The following is a 17,988-nucleotide window of genomic DNA, read 5'->3' as shown; positions in this document are numbered from 1 at the left end:
GCGACTCTGAACTTTCGTTTTTGAGCAATGCACGAAGTTATTTGTGGAATCATGTTACTTTCTGCATGCTGCAAATCATATGATTGTGTTTTCATTTTTCAAATTTGGATACAGAAGCAATATAACTTCCGTGTATTGCAAAACCTTTTGAAAGGATCATGTTTCATTGGGTCTTGTGACCGAGTCGCAAAAAAATTTACATAAATAAACACGAAAGGGAAAGTGCTGGAAAATTTGACAGGCTAATCATTTTTGTCAAGCTGTAGAACATGGAGCTCCACAGCTTCCGTATCGCTTGTATTTTGCTCGCTTTCTGCCTTGTCAATTTCAGCAATGCTGAAGAAACGCAAGGCAAAGATGCAGGGACACCAGCTTCTGGTTTAAGGACAAGTTTTCCGATCGGCGACTTCAGGAACTGCATTTTGAGCGGCTACTCCGCGCCAAGACTTGAAACACTTCCCGGTTTAGGTTGGGATAATTTACGAAATCGTGTATCGGGAATGGTAGCATTGTTCAACTATTCCCAATGTCGTACGACCGAGGACGGACGATATTTGATACCGGACGACGTATTTGTTACACCGATCAAAGAAAGCAAAGCGTCGCTGTTTTCCGAAATTATCGATCACTGGACTAACTTCACCTCAACGACTTCAACAACGGTCAATGTTGAAGCTCACGAGTCATTTTTTGGCAGCATTAGCGGATCGTTTTCCTCAGAATATAGTGAGATTAAGACTCACCAGGTCAGTAGCCCGGATTCTGCCGGAACCCTGCACAAGCCGTGCGTGACAGGAGTTTTTTTTAAAACAAAAACAACAATATGATATTCGCCTTCATTTGAGAAAAATGATTGATGTTATGAAAATACATTTCGCGTATGAATCATGTTATTTCATGTTTCATATAATTTCTAAACAAAGAATTGCCGTGAATGAAATCAGTCGCTCAACTTCTAGAGTCCATGCAAAATGGATGCAAGCCGGTTTCCTTTCAGGAAGATAAACCTCAGGACCGGACCGGATCGGACAGAATGCATTAATTGTGTCAAAATCTCATTGTTGTGATCGAGAGCTGAAAGACATAACAACTTTCCTGTCCAGACCGATTCTGAGGATAATTTTCCTGAGTGGAACCCTGTTTTAAAACGAAAAGCAAGGCATGGACTTGCACGAGGTTCTGTCAAACTGATATCATCTCACCAGCTTCAAATTGAGCGGGATCCTTACAATACAAGATCAGGAAAACCTGTGTCAAAACTAGCGTGAGTTTGGGCAAAAACCTTAGCGCAAGTTCTAGGTAATGATAACTGCGTACTTTCTTCAGGTGGAAGATAAGACGGTCACCTCTAGGGTCACCCTGCGATATCGAATGTACGCTGCGTATCTTCAACCGGATCCACAACTCCACCCGAAATTCAAGACCAGGCTTCTGGATATTGCCGCGCATCTTCAGAACAAGAACATGCGCGTGGCTCGTTTCCTTGCGGATATCTTGGTGCGTGATTACGGCACGCACTACATCACGCGTGTTGACTCAGGGGGAGTTCTGGCCAAGATGGATCACATTCTGAAAACGTACATCGCATCTAAGGACACAACTCGACAGGAAACGAAAGGTCAGTGTCTTCCAGAAGTGCTGTTCCCAAAAAAAAGTACTTGTATGTATAACAGAACAAGTCCAAAGTTCTGAGTGACCAAAAAAACATTGCTGCCAAGACATTGAAAACAATATTTCCTACAACAAGACATTCACAAAACGTTGCTGGTTCCTCAGATGTTTTCATGTTCGTCATCCATGAAAATATTACTGCGGAACACGAATTTGCTTCGTTGAAAACGAAAACATTTGGTATCGATGCAAAACCAGGACCAAGTGTGATTCCCACAGGTCTTCACAAGACCACGCTTTTTCTTGAAATGAAATTTGGTTTACCTTAAGAACTGTTGTTCTTCCATGAAGACTGAAGTCCTCCCACCTTAGAAAACATAGTGTAACATTAAGGGCAATGTTTTCTGTATCAAACTCCCAGGTTTTCTCTTGGACCTGAGAAATATCTAAGTCTTACAATTCCAATTTCATTTTGTCTTTTATATTTTCACAGCTTCAGCGAGCGCGTCGTTCTTTGGAACATTTGGGGCATCAGGATCGGTTTCTCACTTAAACACGCACACAGTCAGCGACACATACAAAAAGAGTGTCATGGATTCCTCAGTCTACACCTACGGAGGTCCTCCGATTCGCGACAATTTCTCCATTTCATACTGGGAGGAAAATCTCGTAAATAATCTCGTAGCTATCGATCGGGAAGGAGACCCGTTGCATTACCTCATCACAACTGAAGCTCTGCCTGAACTACCCGAGACGATAACGTTCAAGTTGAGTGCATTGGTTTTGAAATCGCTTCAAAGATATTACAAAAATAACGCCATTACAGGTACGATCTTGAAGTTGTTTTCTTGTACAAAATATAATTTCCTGGCCATGTTTTCTAAAAGAGGAGAGCAAGAAACCTTCACATCATTTTTATCTTCAGGTTGCACTGATGCGGACTCGCCAAACTTCAACTTCCAAGCGAATTTAGACGACCATTCCTGCAAGACACTGTTAACCAATTTCACATTTGGAGGAGTTTACCAGACCTGCTCACCAACTGGCTCACCACCTTCCGACCCGTGTGTGGGTTACACGCAGAAAAACCCCAAGACACAAGGATACAGGTAACATGAGAAACTCGGAATGATTTTACCTATAAAGGGGTGGAAATAAACGTTGAACTTTGAGTCTTGTGACGGCAAATTAGCCAGTGCATAGAAACCAGGAAAGATCCGCTCAAAGCCTTTTGTTTTTTTAGCTGCCCCGCTGGTTACACGGCTATCCGCTTACACGATGGAACGCTGGCTACGCATTGTCAAACCTCTTGTCATGGTTGGTGGGTCTTTAGATCATGTGACACAAACTGCGGTGGAGGAGTTTACTCAACCTTCTGGTGTGCGGCGGAGGGGAGTGTCCCACAGGAATCTGGTAGGTGGGGTTATGAATTGAAGAATGTTTCTCCCAAACAACGTGCTTCATTTATCTGCATTTGTATTTCCCAGGTTATTTATTTGGTGGTCTTTACAGTGACACAACTAATAACATTATTACCAAAGCTAAGAAGTGTCCGGTCAAGTACTACCCCCAGAGATTCGGTCCTAAAGATATGTATGTATGTATCAGTGATGATTATGAGCTGGGAGCCCAGTATAGCATTCCATTCGGTGGTTTTATGAGCTGTTCAGCTGGCAACCCCCTGGCAATGACCTCTCGTAAAGGTAATTTCTTCTCTTCACTAAAAACAGTGGAACAAGCAAGAGATAAAATGGGGATTCCTATTGGACCTCTAGGAAGAACAGTTTAGAACTGATAGAGTTATCCAGTATAAATAAAGTTAGTTTAGTATAGGTTTCCTCCTGTAGTAACACTGGGTTAATAAGAGATGATCCTTACTGGGTCTCTAGGACGAACAGTTTAGAACTGATAGAGCTATCCAGTATAAATAAAGTTAGTTTAGTTTAGGTTTCCTCCTGTAGTAACACTGGATCAATGAGAGATGATCCTTACTGGGTCTCTAGGAAGAACAGTTTAGAACTGAAAGAGCTATCCAGTACAAATAAAGTTAGTTTAGTTTAGGTTTCCTCCTGTAGTAACACTGGATCAATGAGAGATGATCCTTACTGGATCTCTAGGAAGAACAGTTTAGAATTGATAAAGCTATTCATTACAAAGGAATCATTTTTCAGGTTTGGTTAAGTATGTCATGAGTAATGGACCTCCAGCATTTCCGAAGCATTGCCCTCGCGGCTACTCGCAACATCTGGCAGTGATTGATGAGGACTGTGAAATCAATTACTGTACCAAAGCAAACTTTTTGACGTCACAAGGACTACCAACCATCAAGCGACCTCCGTTCCACAGGAAACCCAGTCGAAACAAGGCAGTTATGTTCCCGCTGATGATTGAAAACAATGACACAAACAAGGTTTTCGTACGTTTTGATGCCCACAAAGAGAAATGGATGGAACTGACTCTAAGGTAGATTGTGCATAATGTATGGCACCCTACCTTACTTCGCCACAGATCTCTTTATATTAACTGAATGCGAGCGACAAAGCTGACACTCTTCTATTTTTCACTTTAGCATGTCAATGAACATGTCATTACGAAAAATCAACCCATCAAAAGGAGCTGTTGAAAACCTCCGGGAAAGAATGGAAGCACAAAAGGAAGAACAAGAAGGCGGCTCATCGAAGGGTGGCAGCCTGAGCGCAGGTGCAACGGCCGGAATTACAGTTGGTGTCACGTTATTGGTCGGGGTATTGCTCATCGCGCTGTTCACGTGGCGCCGTCGGAAAAATCCGTCGCTGAACGTCGACAGCCAGGGGGGCTATCAAACTTTTAGCCACTCCTAAGCATAGACATACTGAGAGTCTGAGATATACTTATTTTCCTCGCCGGGGGGGGGGGCGCTTGTAGAAACTTTTAGGAATAATTTTGGTCGTAATATATAGGGAGGAATATTTACAAGAATTCTTGGTGTAAGTTTAACTAGGACGTTTTAAGTTATCAACTGGATTTAAGCATAATCGTATTTATGAATAATAAATGTTTTAAATGAAAAAGACAAACAAAGTTGTTCAGTTTACTGTTTCATATTATTCCAGATATTATGTCCCTAGTATAAAATTTTGATGTATTCTGTGCGTAATAAAATATAAAATACTATATTCCTTTCTAGAAAAACTACTCGTGCTGTAATGATTTTTGTCTAACTATAATCAGCTAGAAGACACATGAACCATATATTTGAATTGTCGGAGATAAATTTAATTTCTCCGCTGTTACTGTTGCATTACCAACCAATTTGATTCAAGGCCCTTTGACATCTCTACCTTAAGTAAGCTAGAAGTATGTGTCCAGTTTAATATCGCAGTCTGTGATACATGCACACCAATTGTAGCATATATCTATAGTACAGTAAGTTGCATGCAGCGCAGACCGCAATACGTAACTGGACAACTGGGCTACTGGACGTCTACAAATACAACTCAACCATTTTCAAGTAAATAACCTCAATTAAATACAACTCAACTTGTGAAATAGTCTCAACAAATAGTTATTTTATAACAATCTTAGGCGCAAATTATTCATATTACAAAACTAATTTTAAATACTACGTATTACAGAGGCTTTCAATGATGATTCGTATTGCATGTTGCATGTGATGATCACGTGAAATAATGACAGGAGAGTCAAAATGACTGATGATTTTAACACCAGTCTTCAGAGTCTCTAAACAAATAAAGCAGTCAATTCACTCGTGTCTTCTACTGACTATAATATCCAGGAATTCTAGAATTATTTAGCAGGTCTTATAATTCTAAGAAAAGAACTACAGTGTAACAGTTGCTAAATCCAGTGTAGCATGAGATCAGTTGATTAATTGCGACATTACCTGGAACTGAGGCTCTTATTCAAGCCGTCCAAAATTGTCGGGTCTTTTTCACGGACTAAAGCAATCAAATGCTTCAGATACGCCTTATTCTGCTCGTACTCATGTTCTCTCGCTTCCAGTTCACTTTGAGGCGTGCCCTTGAACAGAAAGGTAAGCGGTTAGTATAGTCGCTTATGCTGACGATGCCCACACAGGTAGTTCGTGTTGTAAAGTAAGGTTCATTGACAAATCGTATCTAGTGAAAAACAACAGAACTTCCATCAAAATGTATGTTCTTACCGAGAGCGCAATTTGGTTTTTCAACTGCTTGATTCTCATATCTCTTTCGTTTACAAGTTCCTCGAGATTGGACACCATCACCGAAAGACTCTGTAAAAATGGCATACAATTGCTGTTATAAAATATAACCAATATTCAGCATTCGTCAAGTCAAGCGGAATATGCTGGGCTTGTGATGAATTCAAGTTCATGAACTTAGGAAGATGAAGGTCCCTAAAGAAGAGCTAATATAGCTGCTATCTTTAAGAACATGATAAAACTCTACATGACAAAAACACACCTCATCTTTAATGGCGGTCTGTCGTTCAATCTCAGCAATGGCTTCTTCATGTTCTGCGTCTTTTTTCTTCATTTCCTCTCGCAATGTTTCTACATTGCTTTCAAAACTTTTCATCTTCACACAAAGCTCCTTTTTCTCTTCCTTCATAATCAAGATCTCGTATTCCCGATCAGAAACTCTCTTCTGCAAATCTTTTTTCACCTCTGCACCAGTCTTCCGTAAACCCTCTGCCTCAGCCTCCACTTCAGCTAACTTGCCTTCCTTTTCTTGTAAGGAATTTTCTAATGTTTCAACTTTCAGTTCGAGCTCTAATACACTCTTTTCCTTATCTCTCAACTTCTTTCTTGTCTCTTCCGTCGCTTTCCCGTCCTCTTTTATTCTTTCGTTAAGTTTATCCACTTCCATTTCAAGTTCCTGCATTTTCTTATTCTCCATTTCTAGGTTTTTACATTTCTTTTCAATTTCTCTAATTTCCTCATCTTTCTTATCGCATTCCTCGGCGCTCACGGACAACTGTCCACGAATATCCTCGAACACGTCCCGCGTGACCCAGCCATCGACATCACCAAGTTTCGTGTTGGCCTCGTCAACCTCCGCACGAAGTTCGGTGTTGGTCGCTCTCAACGAGTGTAGCTCGACAGCCATGTGTTGCACCTGATGGGTCAAATCATTCTTTTCTAATTCCATTTCTTCTAATTCCCGCTCTTTTAGTCGGCTTCTTCCCTCAAAAGTTCTGCAGTTCTTTTTTAGCTCACGATTGTCTTCGATTAAAAGTAAATTTTCATTCTCGAGTTCCTCGATCCTTTTCAGAACTTCTGGCGAAATTACAGGAGGGGAGACCTCGTTCCCAGGTAGCGCTGCCTCACTCCCAGGCTGCTCTACCGTGGTCTCGTCTACATGCGCATGCCCATTCATAACAACCTTTGCCTCGGAAATATCCGAGGCATTTTCCCCTCCAGCGCTCAAATCTGCTCGGGTAATTTCAAGAAGATCCCCTGGTAACCCATTACTACCTTCACTTCTATCAATTGATAGTCCACCATTCTTCCCTATTTCACCATCGTTCCCATCGATGCTATCCTTTACTGTCCTCGTTTCATCCAAGTTGCTCGCATTTATCCCTATCTCAACCGCCTGTCCCTCAATGATCGGCTTTCCTTGAAACCTCAAACGGTCGGATAGCCGCTTCGAAGATCTACGAAGCTGCTGCGAGTACTCAAACTCGTTAACGGTCGGTGAGGTGTCGATTTCTTCCGAGGAGGACGACGAGCTATCGAGATTTGTCGTAGGCTCATCGTCGATAGCCGTTAGGTCAGCCATTTCAGCGTTCAAGAAACCAAAATTCTTAGAAACAATAAGATTCCCGTATTCCGGATCACCATCAATCGCATCTTTCTTGGAAAGATCAGGGCACGAGGAAACCAGTCTCACAGGAGCATTTTGTAGAGAGTCTGGATCACCAGCTTTATAGGGGTCTAAAGCATTCTGGGAATCATTTGGGGTAGTTTCTTCTTTGACCTCAGACTTTCTCGTATCAATTTCAGACTCTTTCTCCTCTTTCTCGTTATCCAATTGCACGACATAAGCAAACTCAGTTTCCATGACATTATTGCGTTTTTTCTCGTTGGATAAAGGAGAATCCCCCTCTGATGTGGAAACACTCGAGGGAGGACTTGACGTGTTGTTAGGTTGAACCTCGTCCTGATTTCCCTGGTGAGGAGGTTCCTTTAAAAACAAATATATCTTAAATAACTGGACATATCAGAATATTTGATTTGAACGAGGAGGGAGTATGCTATGCATCGTTCATTTCTGTGTCTGAGGTCCATGTATACTTCCGTTAAAACCACCTTAGTTTTGGCTAAGAAAGACCAGTTTACACTTGCAATTTTTGCTGCGATTTAATACGCGATTTTCCTCTTTTGATAGATGTGAACGAGTGAATTAGTTACTGATGTTCAAATAGGAGCTCTTACACATCAGAGCATTCGTAACTTATTACTCGTTCACATCTATCAAAAGACGAAAATCGCACATGCTGTAACTCACCTCATTAATCGCCCTCTTTGATAAATCTTCAGCAGTGGATCCCCACTACAGAAAAAATATAGAAAGATGAATTTTCATCCATTCTTTTAGTATATTTATCTGCACAGATTATTGCATGTTACAACCATAAGACTTGAAATTAAAATACCTCAATTAGTCTTTCATTGCGCCATCTCAGTTCAAACCTACAGTTATCCGGGTCAGACCACTTTCTTTCCCGCTGAAGCGGGCATTCATTTCGATCCAAAATATATTCTGCAATAAAGAAATATCTCCAGAGTTCATCTCATGTGTTAAGTGGGAAAAAGTCCAAGGAAATTGGTATTTTTTTCATTAGTACATGTCTGGTTTTATACGTAAAGAAATACACGGATATTACCAACCTTTTTTATGTTCATTTATTTCACAAATTCGATAACACTCCGGGTCTTCTTTAGCGTTTGATTTTTCCAACACCATCTTGATAACTTCAAATGCGGTTGCTTCGTGTTTTACTAACAAACTGACGTACTGCATGTCTGTGAGAAACATTTCAGTCCAAACTTTGATGACACCTTGTGGTCCGGTGTTCATGAGATTGTGAAAAGCATTCTTGTAGATCGGAGGAGCCGTTTTAAGCAGAGACGGATCTTTGTGACTGCTGCGAGAATTGAAGAGACGAGAAATTCTGCAACAAAAACGAACCAAACAGCAAAATATTAATAAATTTTATATGAATACGTTCATTATTTGGACGCACATAGTGGTAAAGAGGTCCCAAATCAACTTGTTGACCACAGAGGTAAACAAATGAAGGAATGTATTTTCTAGATAGCTCCTTGTTTTACCTGGAATATTAGGCTATATCCCTTGGTATGCAGACTGAGAATTTGGGAATTTTTTACCACAATTTTCGGCACGGATCATACCTTGTTCCACGAGGCTTTGTTTTCTTCGATGTTTGCTTTGAGGAATCCTTTTTCGCCCTTATTTTCGTCGGCGAAAGCTTTTAAAATGAAATAATGTATCATTTCCCTTTTTTGTTGAAAGAATTGAAAGATCCAGATGTGCAATTATGGAGTTTCTGATACAAAAGACTCCGTTGGAAAGATGGAAAAGATCGCAGACAACCGCTCACCTGATTGCTTGTAATGGTATGACGAGACGGTTCTGGTTTATTTTGATCGGTTGATTTAGGACTAACTGGTTCGTCTTTCGAATTTAGAACTGCATCGTTCGACATTTCTGACGTAGGCGAGGGTGTATTGTCGCTGGCCGTTTTTGATGATGCGAACGAATCAGTAGGTGTGAGATCACTGCTGCCACTCACCAAGATATGAGTCCGGTCATGGCCGTTTTCTTGTCCATTTACACCTCCTCTTAATGTTTCTATATTGAGGAAAGAGCGTTGTATTTTGATGCTGAATGATATGAAGGTGTTTTGGTTGAAAACAATTTCTTAACCCACTTTGAAGAGCTTCAGAAACAATAACAAATAATTTAACTCAAGCATGTCCCACTCATATTAGATAGAATTTATAAACAAATTCTATATACACAATCTAATGAAGATGGCATTTTATCATATATAAATACATTTTCAGGTGATATGATCATTGATTTATTAAAAATATGATGATCATTGATCATGCATTACAACTAAAGTCACTATAGAACAGTTGTAGCCTCAAACAAGTGAATACATAGTTTGTGTCTCCTTTCTAGTTTCTAAGACAAATATTCCAGCATCACAGACCTTCAATTTCTTTGTCCATCATTTGTTCTTCTTCGTCATCAATATGGCCGCTTTCCTGCTGAAGATGATAAACCTCTGAGAGGAAGTGCTCTCGTTCTTCACTGGATTCCGAAAGATTCAGTTCTTCTGCAAAATCACATGATGGACAAATTGTAAATCACATGTTAATAAGGCTTACATCATAAGAAATAAGCTGTAATTCAATCAATTTGTAAAACATTCTAATAATCATCTTACCAAGTGTTTCGTAGCTCAGATTAAGAAGTGTTCTACCAGAAACTTTACGATCTAGTTTAAAAAAACAAGTGTTAGGATTTTGTTATGTAAAATGAAGATTTACATCCTAGTAAGTGGGTCTGATACTTACCAATAAAATGTTCTTTCAACTTGTTTAAACCAATCTCATCCAGCCATATGCCAACATCTTCTATTGTCCAACTCAAGACTGGCTTTTCCAACAACTTTTTAATCAATATGCAAGTGAAAAATTGAATACTGTTATCCTTGTGCTTTGAAATTTACTGGACTGTATTGTAATATGTGTTGTTACATATATTTTTCTTAGAAATATCCGCCATCCAGCGAGTATTTCTCAAACAGGAAGAAGAATAAGGCTGAAGAAATGAAGGAGGATTGTCACATGCCTAATAATTACTTCTCAAATTACAATTATTTTCATTCCTTCACTTCCTTATCAAATTATTAATCCCCTCTTTCCCATATATTAGAAGTTTCAACTTATGAATAACATGCCTATTTTTTACCCTGTTTTTTTTAACTCAATAGCAATTGGGTATGGCATATTTATCAACACTTTGAGATCTGGCCATATGAGATGGATCAAGCTACCATCATAAAACTATTATATTTCAAAATGATATTGGATGTCAAAGCTTTGTATGAACACAATGACAGTTGACAAACGTAGATTATTACAGAATAAGTCACTTAAACAAACTACTAATAAAACTCCTTCCTTGAGCTTACAGTATAACAAACATATCTCAAACTCGGTTGAACGATATCATATAAGTTTTAATACCGCGATAATATTGGCCTTAATATTCGATTGGAACTCAAAACAATTTGATGAATTCTTAATATGATCAAAGAATATCAACTAAACTAATTTTGAATGTCTATTAATAAAGCTGTTTTGGTTAAACATCTGAAGCTAGATTAGATCATTTGTAAACAAAGATTATTACTTTATATATCTTGTGAAATGTAGCAATCGATCAAACCTCTAATGCAACAGCTCCTTCATTTGAAATGCCTGACTCCATTTTGAATTTCCCCTTCGATTTAGACAACACACTGCGTCAAATGAAAGAACAAAGTTATATTTACCAACCAACACAAGACCAACTGCCAGCATCTCTTTCAATATATTCGCACTTGACATAGCTGAAATACTTTTCTATCATTCGAATTTTTATTGGAATGTGTATAATTGTTTCATTTCAATGCATATGAATGGGTCCAAAACAAGGAACTGAGTGTGTTTATATCAAATAATCAGAAGTCTGATAAGAACAATACCTTAGTTTAAACTTGCTTGTCGAGTCCTTTGCCAAATGGTGATTTATCAAGTGTTTGCCATGACTGGGTGAGGTATCCGTTGAAATACGATGTTTTTCCACAGTAAAATATTCAGCTCTTACAGCCGTTGGGCTCGCCACACGGATATCACCCGAGGACTCGGAGTTTTGAGTTACTTCCTGCACAAAATTAGGGAGTTTCAGCTCGCTTCCTGAGCTTTGCCTCCCAAGTCTTGACGGTGACCGACGGGAAGGACTCTTTGCTCGGCCTTTCGTGAGTGGATCGAGAGGTCTGATATTGGTTTTCTCCGGCGGCAACAAATGCCCGTTAGTGTCGAAAAGTTTGCTCGAAATATTCATGAGTAATTCAATCTCCTAAGCCGATTTTGTTGTAAAGCTTAACCAAGCGTCTAAAAACTACCGTAAACTGTCTGTTTGAACACATCGTCCCTTGCGAAATCTCCAAAATACACAAAAGAAACAGGAATGCCCGGCCATTTTATTTTTAATGCTCGTACATATTTGTTCAGTATTTCCATTAATGGTATTGTTTACATTAATTTTCTTGCATATAAACACACAACCTGCTACACCACGTTTTTATGGAGCAGAATAGCGTGAGTTTTATAGTTTTTGTGCAAGATATTTTTTAATTTATCTTATATAGAATATGATTTTTTCGCAAGTTTTAAGTGTAAAAAGTAAAACTCCAAAAGGCAAAAGATCCATTTGGTTGTATTTTTTCAGATATAATTCTATAATAAAGCGTGGTAATATACATTTACTTAATGGTTTCCGTGTTTGGATGGCCTGATCCAAACACGCGGGAATGTTGCGAGAGTTAAGAAAAGCGCGCGAAACACGAGCCGAAGGCGAGTGTTTTGCGAGCTTTTCTTAACTCGAGCAACATTCCCAAGTGTTTGGATCAGATCATCCAAACACGGAAACCATTAAGTAATTGTTTTATAAAATAACTAACCATTATAAATTTGTTTTTAAATTCCCACGAAATTTCCGTGTTTGGATGGCCTGATCCAAACACGGGCTTCAACCAATCAGAACAGGCGTTATATACATGTTATTTTATAATAGGTGATAACAACCACCATAACACTGGCAAAATATTACCATAATATGCACGGTGGTTGACGGTACCAAAAAAATGTGGACAAAAGCACCTACCCCCAACCTCGTACCTCGGGTTTTCGCCCCCTGTGTTGCTACCCCCCCCCACCCTTAAGCTAGCTTTCGTTCGTTGGGCATAGTACAGTGCAATCTTTATAGATCAGTTACTCTTATAAGCTGTAGGCTAAAGCATGATGGGATCGATAAATCATCAATAATCGTGGGCGCGTGGATCTCTCACTGATCTCGAAATTCGCTGGACTGTCGTGGAATGACAATAGTCATAAAAACTTCGCATAAAAGTTGTGAAGCATTTCAGGAACATATTTATAAACGCCGGAAAACGAGCGAAAAGATGACAATAAAAAACGGTAAAGGACTTCAAGTAAATATGCGATTAATCTTCTCCAGTGGCAGTGATCCAGGAATTAAAACTCGCCAAAATAGAAAAAACACACAGTATTCTCTGACACTGGTCAGAGAATCACCATAAAAAGCCTAAAACCAGCTTTCCTCTCAAAATACATTTCTGATGTATATTATATATATTTTCACTTCATAAATTTATATAATGATTTTTTTTACATACATTACCGGCATTATTATTAGTTTAGTCTGAGTCACTTTCATCGTCATCCACTATGTCTGGAACAGGAAATCTTAATATGGCTGCCACACCCGACAACTGACCCAATTCTAAAAAAGGCATTACTCAATTGCAACGAATTGAATTTAATGAGTTTACGGCAACCAGGTATATAATCCATCGTAATTATCGCTACTCTGGTTTTAATAAATGAAAGTAATCACCACACAAAGATTAACTTTCACGACCCAACGTTTCGGCACTCCGGTCTAGTGTCTTTATTCCCTGATGAAGACACTAGACCGGAGTTTCAAAACGTTGGGTCGTGAAAGTTAATCTTTGTGTGGTGATTACTTTCTATTTATTAAAACCAGAGTAGCGATAATTACGATGAAAGATATTACTGTAAGATAGAGCTATATTCGGGCAGAAGACTGTCATATCATATTGAAGCACAAACACATTTCTATTTGTGGAAATTCTTCAGGCATGCCATATTTCAAAGGTTTTGCATTTAAGATATAAATCACAGGACTTACGCTCTCCTGACACGTGAAGACTTGAGAATATTCTAGTGAAACAACGAGAGGAAACTAGAACTTGGAAAGTGTTTCTTTCAAATCATATTTTATATATTCATTTCAACTTACTTTACATCTCCGCCATTTTCTTTCACACTTTCAACCAAATTCACGTATTGTTTTCTCACCGCTACATCGTTAGCTCTAAATAGATACGAATTTTAATTTAATTTTTCTGGTAGTTCAAACATCGACAACTTATTGTAGAATACTACCTACACTGGACCACCACGTTTGAGATATCTTTCTCTGGTAGTTCAGACACAAACCACGACAGCTTATTGTAAAATACTACCTACACTGAACCACCACGTTTGAGATATCTTTTTCAGGTAGTTCAGACGCAAACCACGACAGCTTATTGTAAAATACTACCTACACTGGACCACCACGTTTGAGATATCTTTTTCAGGTAGTTCAGACACAAACCATGACAGCTTATTGTAGAATACTACCTACACTGGACCACCACGTTTTAGATATCTTTCTCAGGTAGTTCTTATTGTAGAATACTACCTACACTGAGCCACAACCCAAAGATATTTGTTTCAGTATTAAAGTAACGCAAAATTCACACCTGAATAATTCATCTGACACAAGCAATGTCTCTATGGCCAACACTTCATTCGCACTCTCAACGTGTTTCACACTAAAAATAAGTGAGAAACACTGAATAAAACATTGCAAAGCAGTAAGTACTAGACTAGTCAGGCTAGTATTAGTAGCAACAGTCAACACTCAGTCAGACTAGCAGTACTGCAATGATCAACTGACATTGAGTCAGGTTGAAAGAGAAACACTGAATAAAACATTGCAAAGCAGTATACTAGACTAGTCAGGTTGGTATTAGTAGCAACAGTCAACACTCAGTGTGACTAGCAGTACTGCAATGATCAACTGACATTGAGTCAGGTTGAAAGAGAAACACTGAATAAAACATTGCAAAGCAGTAAGTACTAGACTAGTCAGGCTAGTTTCAGTAGCAACAGTTAACACTAAGTTGCACTAGTTGTAGTACTGCAATGAATGGAAAGATTTTCTAACTGTGCTCACCCATAGTACGCCCGATCAGGGTCATTTTGAAGAACTTGATAAAAATTATCCAACGCTTTTACTTCCTCACTGGCCTGAAAACCAGACATGCGTTTATCAGTATTTATGAGGATTTATCATTCACTCAAATGCCTTGTTTTCATTACCTTGGTGTCTGAAATTCTACCACCAATTGCAGGATCTGAGAGAATCTCTAAAGAAATAATGGTCTTCGTGAAAAATTAACCCTGAGCAGCAACAAAGAGGGAGCTGCTAGCAGAGTAACTTCAAGAATCATGAAGTTGTCTTGTTTGGTTGTTTCTCAACAGCATATCTTACAACAACTGTCAAACAGTTAAAATTTTTTTACCTTTAAGAGCATGTTTATGGCCAGAGGATGAATGCACCTGAAATATCAGTGAAAAACTGTTTTACATCCAGAGCATTGAATTCTATTCTATGATACCAATTTCATTTAAAGGCAAATTACCAATAAAAATTTCGACTTATTGTCCAAGAGAACTTTTAAATCATTTTTGGTTGCTTGGTTGAACATGTATTCTGAGAACTGATCCTATACAAAGGTACAATGTATATGTGATATATCTTGCTGTAATATACTAGAAGAATTTTTGAATAGGTAATACAATGTTTAGAGAAAATATGCTTTGTACTGTTACCTTGACAAAACCAGGGCTTCCCAGGAGAACACATTTGACAACTAGGAGAGACACAAAGGAGTTCATAGACTGAGCTATCTGGCAAATACAGCTATATTTCCTCTGTGGTATAACTTGAACTAAAGCAATGCCTTAGCAAACCCAAATGTATACTTATTACTACATATCTAATATCTTCTGGTATGCTTACTGTCAAAGTTGATATGTCTAACAATTGCCTGAATAATTGCATCATAAAACTTCATTATCCCCTAAAAAAGAAAATGTTTATAATCTTTGCTATATAATCGTGACAGACTAACAGCTAGTTCAGTTAAAGATACAAGGAATGTTTCTATAGAAGTTGGTTCAGAAATGCTATGTACACATTTCACTAGGCAATGTCCAACAGAGGCCTGAAATATTTAATACCTTATCATGTTGCCCACAATAACCTTTTCGTTTCCTGGGGACGTTCATGTCGATCTTAGCACGAACTAATGTCATACTGGCTGTGATTAGACACACATGACAAAGACCTTCATGCATAATAACTGCTCCCAAATCAGCATGCTGTGTTGGATCACATGCTAAATCTAAAACATAGGATCAGATATAAACTTGAGCATAATATTCACAAAGAGAAATGGCCTCAAGGGTCAGCTTATATAGAATCAATTTAGGTCAATTCATCATGTAATAACACAAATCAAAGACATGAATAAGATCAGGAAGAACGTGGATGAGACCCAGCTGAAAAGAAGGCTATGCTAGAAATTATTCAGTACCTATTCTTTCCAGAGCTACAAAATCCCAGTGGTCTTTTGAAAGCGTAAATTTTCGATTGAGTTCCAAGTCTATGGTGTGATAAGCTCCCATCTAGAATTATAAAAAAATGCATGGTAGCACAATGATTTTATGGATTTTTATGTTAAACCTTTTCTGTATGGATTGGTCTAGGGTCAGTTGTACCATATAAAAGACTTAGCTAGTTAACTTTTAACTGTAGTTAAGGACAGAATTGGCCAATCAGAGTTGTGTATTTCTGAGTTAAATAGGAGTTAAATAGGATTTAACTATGCAAATTTTGTTCTTTGTGGGAGATCACTTTTATACATAACCGTACTTTAACATATTGGTTTTCCTGGACATTTCTTCCCTTGATTCTCAGAACACATGCCTGTGTATCATATTCCACACCTTCCACCTGGATGGTCAACATTGTCCGAACTTTATTACTGCTTACTGAGCCGGTTGAAGACTCACTCTGAACCCGCCTATGAAAGAAACATGGATTTGTCAGTCTGTTTAGTATACCACAGGGAGACTCTGAAGCCAATGGATACTAGTAGAAAGTGGCCAGTGTATGATACACTTAGATGCTAACAGGCAAGACAGGAATGTGGTTTGATCCTAGACATTTGTTTCATCATGTTTACCTAATTGTGGTAGCTCTTAATCTATCCCCAACAGCAATAAGATTGTAAGCGTGCCACATATCTTCTGGTTCATCTGGAATAAGTCCGATCACCCTGGAATCCATCAATGATGATAAGTCAACTAGTAATAACTAACTAAAGTTTGCTGGACGTCTTTCATGTAAAGTCAGCATGAGGTGGAACTATGCCAAAACTGACAACCCTCATGCTAATATGTCCGAGCCTCAACTTTTCACTTCTTAATACTTGGGATGAAGGACATCACCTTCTCAACCAGTTCTCCTCCTCACCCCACCCCCCCTTTTAACCTGACCCCCATGCCTACCCCCCCTAAAAAAGCTTTTGATGGTTCTGCAAAATGAGTGCCTGGCTCTATCTATTCAAGGAAGGCCTGAACAAGGAAAACAGTGAAATTCCAGGGCTTTTTTTGTACATGTAGGAAAACTTGATTTATTTTAAATTTTATTATTTCATAGGATTGACTCTGCTGAACAGAAAAAAATTACATTTATTTGTCACTGGCCTAAGAAATATTAAAACCAAAATAATGGACTCAAAATAGACAACACTAAACTTTATACTCTTCGATAACGGACCCATTCTTTTATTTCTTTTATAGACCTTGCACCTTCACATAAAATGCAAGTTAATGCTCCAATTTTTAAAGACATACAAACCCCGAACTATCTTTTTCTAAATTTCTGTGTAACTGCTTCATTCTCAAAATGTCTTTAACCCTCTAGAATAGTTGTCATTTGTGCATTTCTTGGAAGAAAAAAGGTAAACAATTTCTTTGTAATGTTAATGCTGATGCTGAATGCCGCCATATTGGATTCCCGCGGAGCTCAAATTCCCGAAAAATTTATCGCGTTAAAATTATCACGCAAAAGTTTGGGAAACGCAAAAGTTTGGGTTGCCGCGCGCAATCTATAGAAACCTACTGTAAAACCATGATTTTCACCGCTTAAAATGCTTTTTCGTACATATTTTACTGGATGTGATATTTACCGCCTAATGCGTTTTTGTTTACGCTATTTTAATAACAGAGACAGGAACGCCAACTCGATCCTATCTTGAATTACAATTAGACGTGGGAAGTTGCAATTACAGGCTGTTTCAGACGCTCAGGAAACATAAATCCCACAAATTAATTATTTTGGGAAAGATTATTTATCGCAACAATCTTAG

General features: G+C 38.6%; 3 protein-coding genes across 4 annotated transcripts; 1 reads left to right on the top strand and 2 right to left on the bottom strand.

Annotated features, from left to right (window-relative positions):
• Nucleotides 1-208: 208 nt before the first annotated feature.
• LOC114520593 (macrophage-expressed gene 1 protein-like) lies at nucleotides 209-4,632 on the top strand. Its single transcript, XM_028540899.1, has 8 exons — nucleotides 209-746; nucleotides 1,327-1,618; nucleotides 2,105-2,437; nucleotides 2,537-2,720; nucleotides 2,855-3,024; nucleotides 3,099-3,314; nucleotides 3,783-4,074; nucleotides 4,181-4,632. Exons 1-8 carry the CDS (start codon nucleotides 270-272, stop codon nucleotides 4,449-4,451), a joined length of 2,235 nt encoding a protein of 744 aa, XP_028396700.1. The 5' UTR covers nucleotides 209-269; the 3' UTR covers nucleotides 4,452-4,632.
• A 74-nt stretch (nucleotides 4,633-4,706) lies between these two features.
• Nucleotides 4,707-11,886, bottom strand: LOC114520591. The gene is made up of 14 exons (XM_028540897.1): nucleotides 11,380-11,886; nucleotides 11,082-11,154; nucleotides 10,205-10,298; nucleotides 10,075-10,125; nucleotides 9,838-9,963; nucleotides 9,220-9,470; nucleotides 9,011-9,087; nucleotides 8,486-8,769; nucleotides 8,251-8,357; nucleotides 8,103-8,147; nucleotides 6,054-7,778; nucleotides 5,774-5,863; nucleotides 5,495-5,631; nucleotides 4,707-5,331 (listed from the first exon to the last, which is right to left on the bottom strand). Exons 1-14 carry the CDS (start codon nucleotides 11,736-11,738, stop codon nucleotides 5,310-5,312), a joined length of 3,441 nt encoding a protein of 1,146 aa, XP_028396698.1. The 5' UTR covers nucleotides 11,739-11,886; the 3' UTR covers nucleotides 4,707-5,309.
• A 172-nt stretch (nucleotides 11,887-12,058) lies between these two features.
• On the bottom strand, nucleotides 12,059-17,810 carry LOC114520594 (protein pelota homolog). 2 transcript variants are annotated; one of them, XM_028540901.1, is made up of 16 exons: nucleotides 17,478-17,810; nucleotides 16,801-16,893; nucleotides 16,488-16,638; nucleotides 16,150-16,240; nucleotides 15,794-15,957; nucleotides 15,573-15,633; nucleotides 15,383-15,423; nucleotides 15,193-15,276; nucleotides 15,073-15,109; nucleotides 14,870-14,916; nucleotides 14,724-14,797; nucleotides 14,248-14,319; nucleotides 13,740-13,814; nucleotides 13,629-13,660; nucleotides 13,098-13,199; nucleotides 12,059-12,133 (listed from the first exon to the last, which is right to left on the bottom strand). In XM_028540901.1, exons 1-15 carry the CDS (start codon nucleotides 17,516-17,518, stop codon nucleotides 13,114-13,116), a joined length of 1,149 nt encoding a protein of 382 aa, XP_028396702.1. In that variant the 5' UTR covers nucleotides 17,519-17,810; the 3' UTR covers nucleotides 12,059-12,133; nucleotides 13,098-13,113. The 2 variants fall into 2 exon arrangements, with proteins under 2 accessions (XP_028396702.1, XP_028396701.1); XM_028540900.1 differs by lacking the exon at nucleotides 12,059-12,133 and having other exon boundaries at nucleotides 13,004-13,199; nucleotides 17,478-17,809.
• Between the last annotated feature and the right edge of the window lie 178 nt (nucleotides 17,811-17,988).

The sequence above is a fragment of the Dendronephthya gigantea genome, unplaced genomic scaffold, assembly GCF_004324835.1.
Source record: "Dendronephthya gigantea isolate DGI-Jeju-01 unplaced genomic scaffold, DenGig_1.0 000016F, whole genome shotgun sequence".
NCBI lineage: Eukaryota > Metazoa > Cnidaria > Anthozoa > Malacalcyonacea > Nephtheidae > Dendronephthya > Dendronephthya gigantea.
This window is presented reverse-complemented; position numbering and strand designations above follow the sequence as displayed.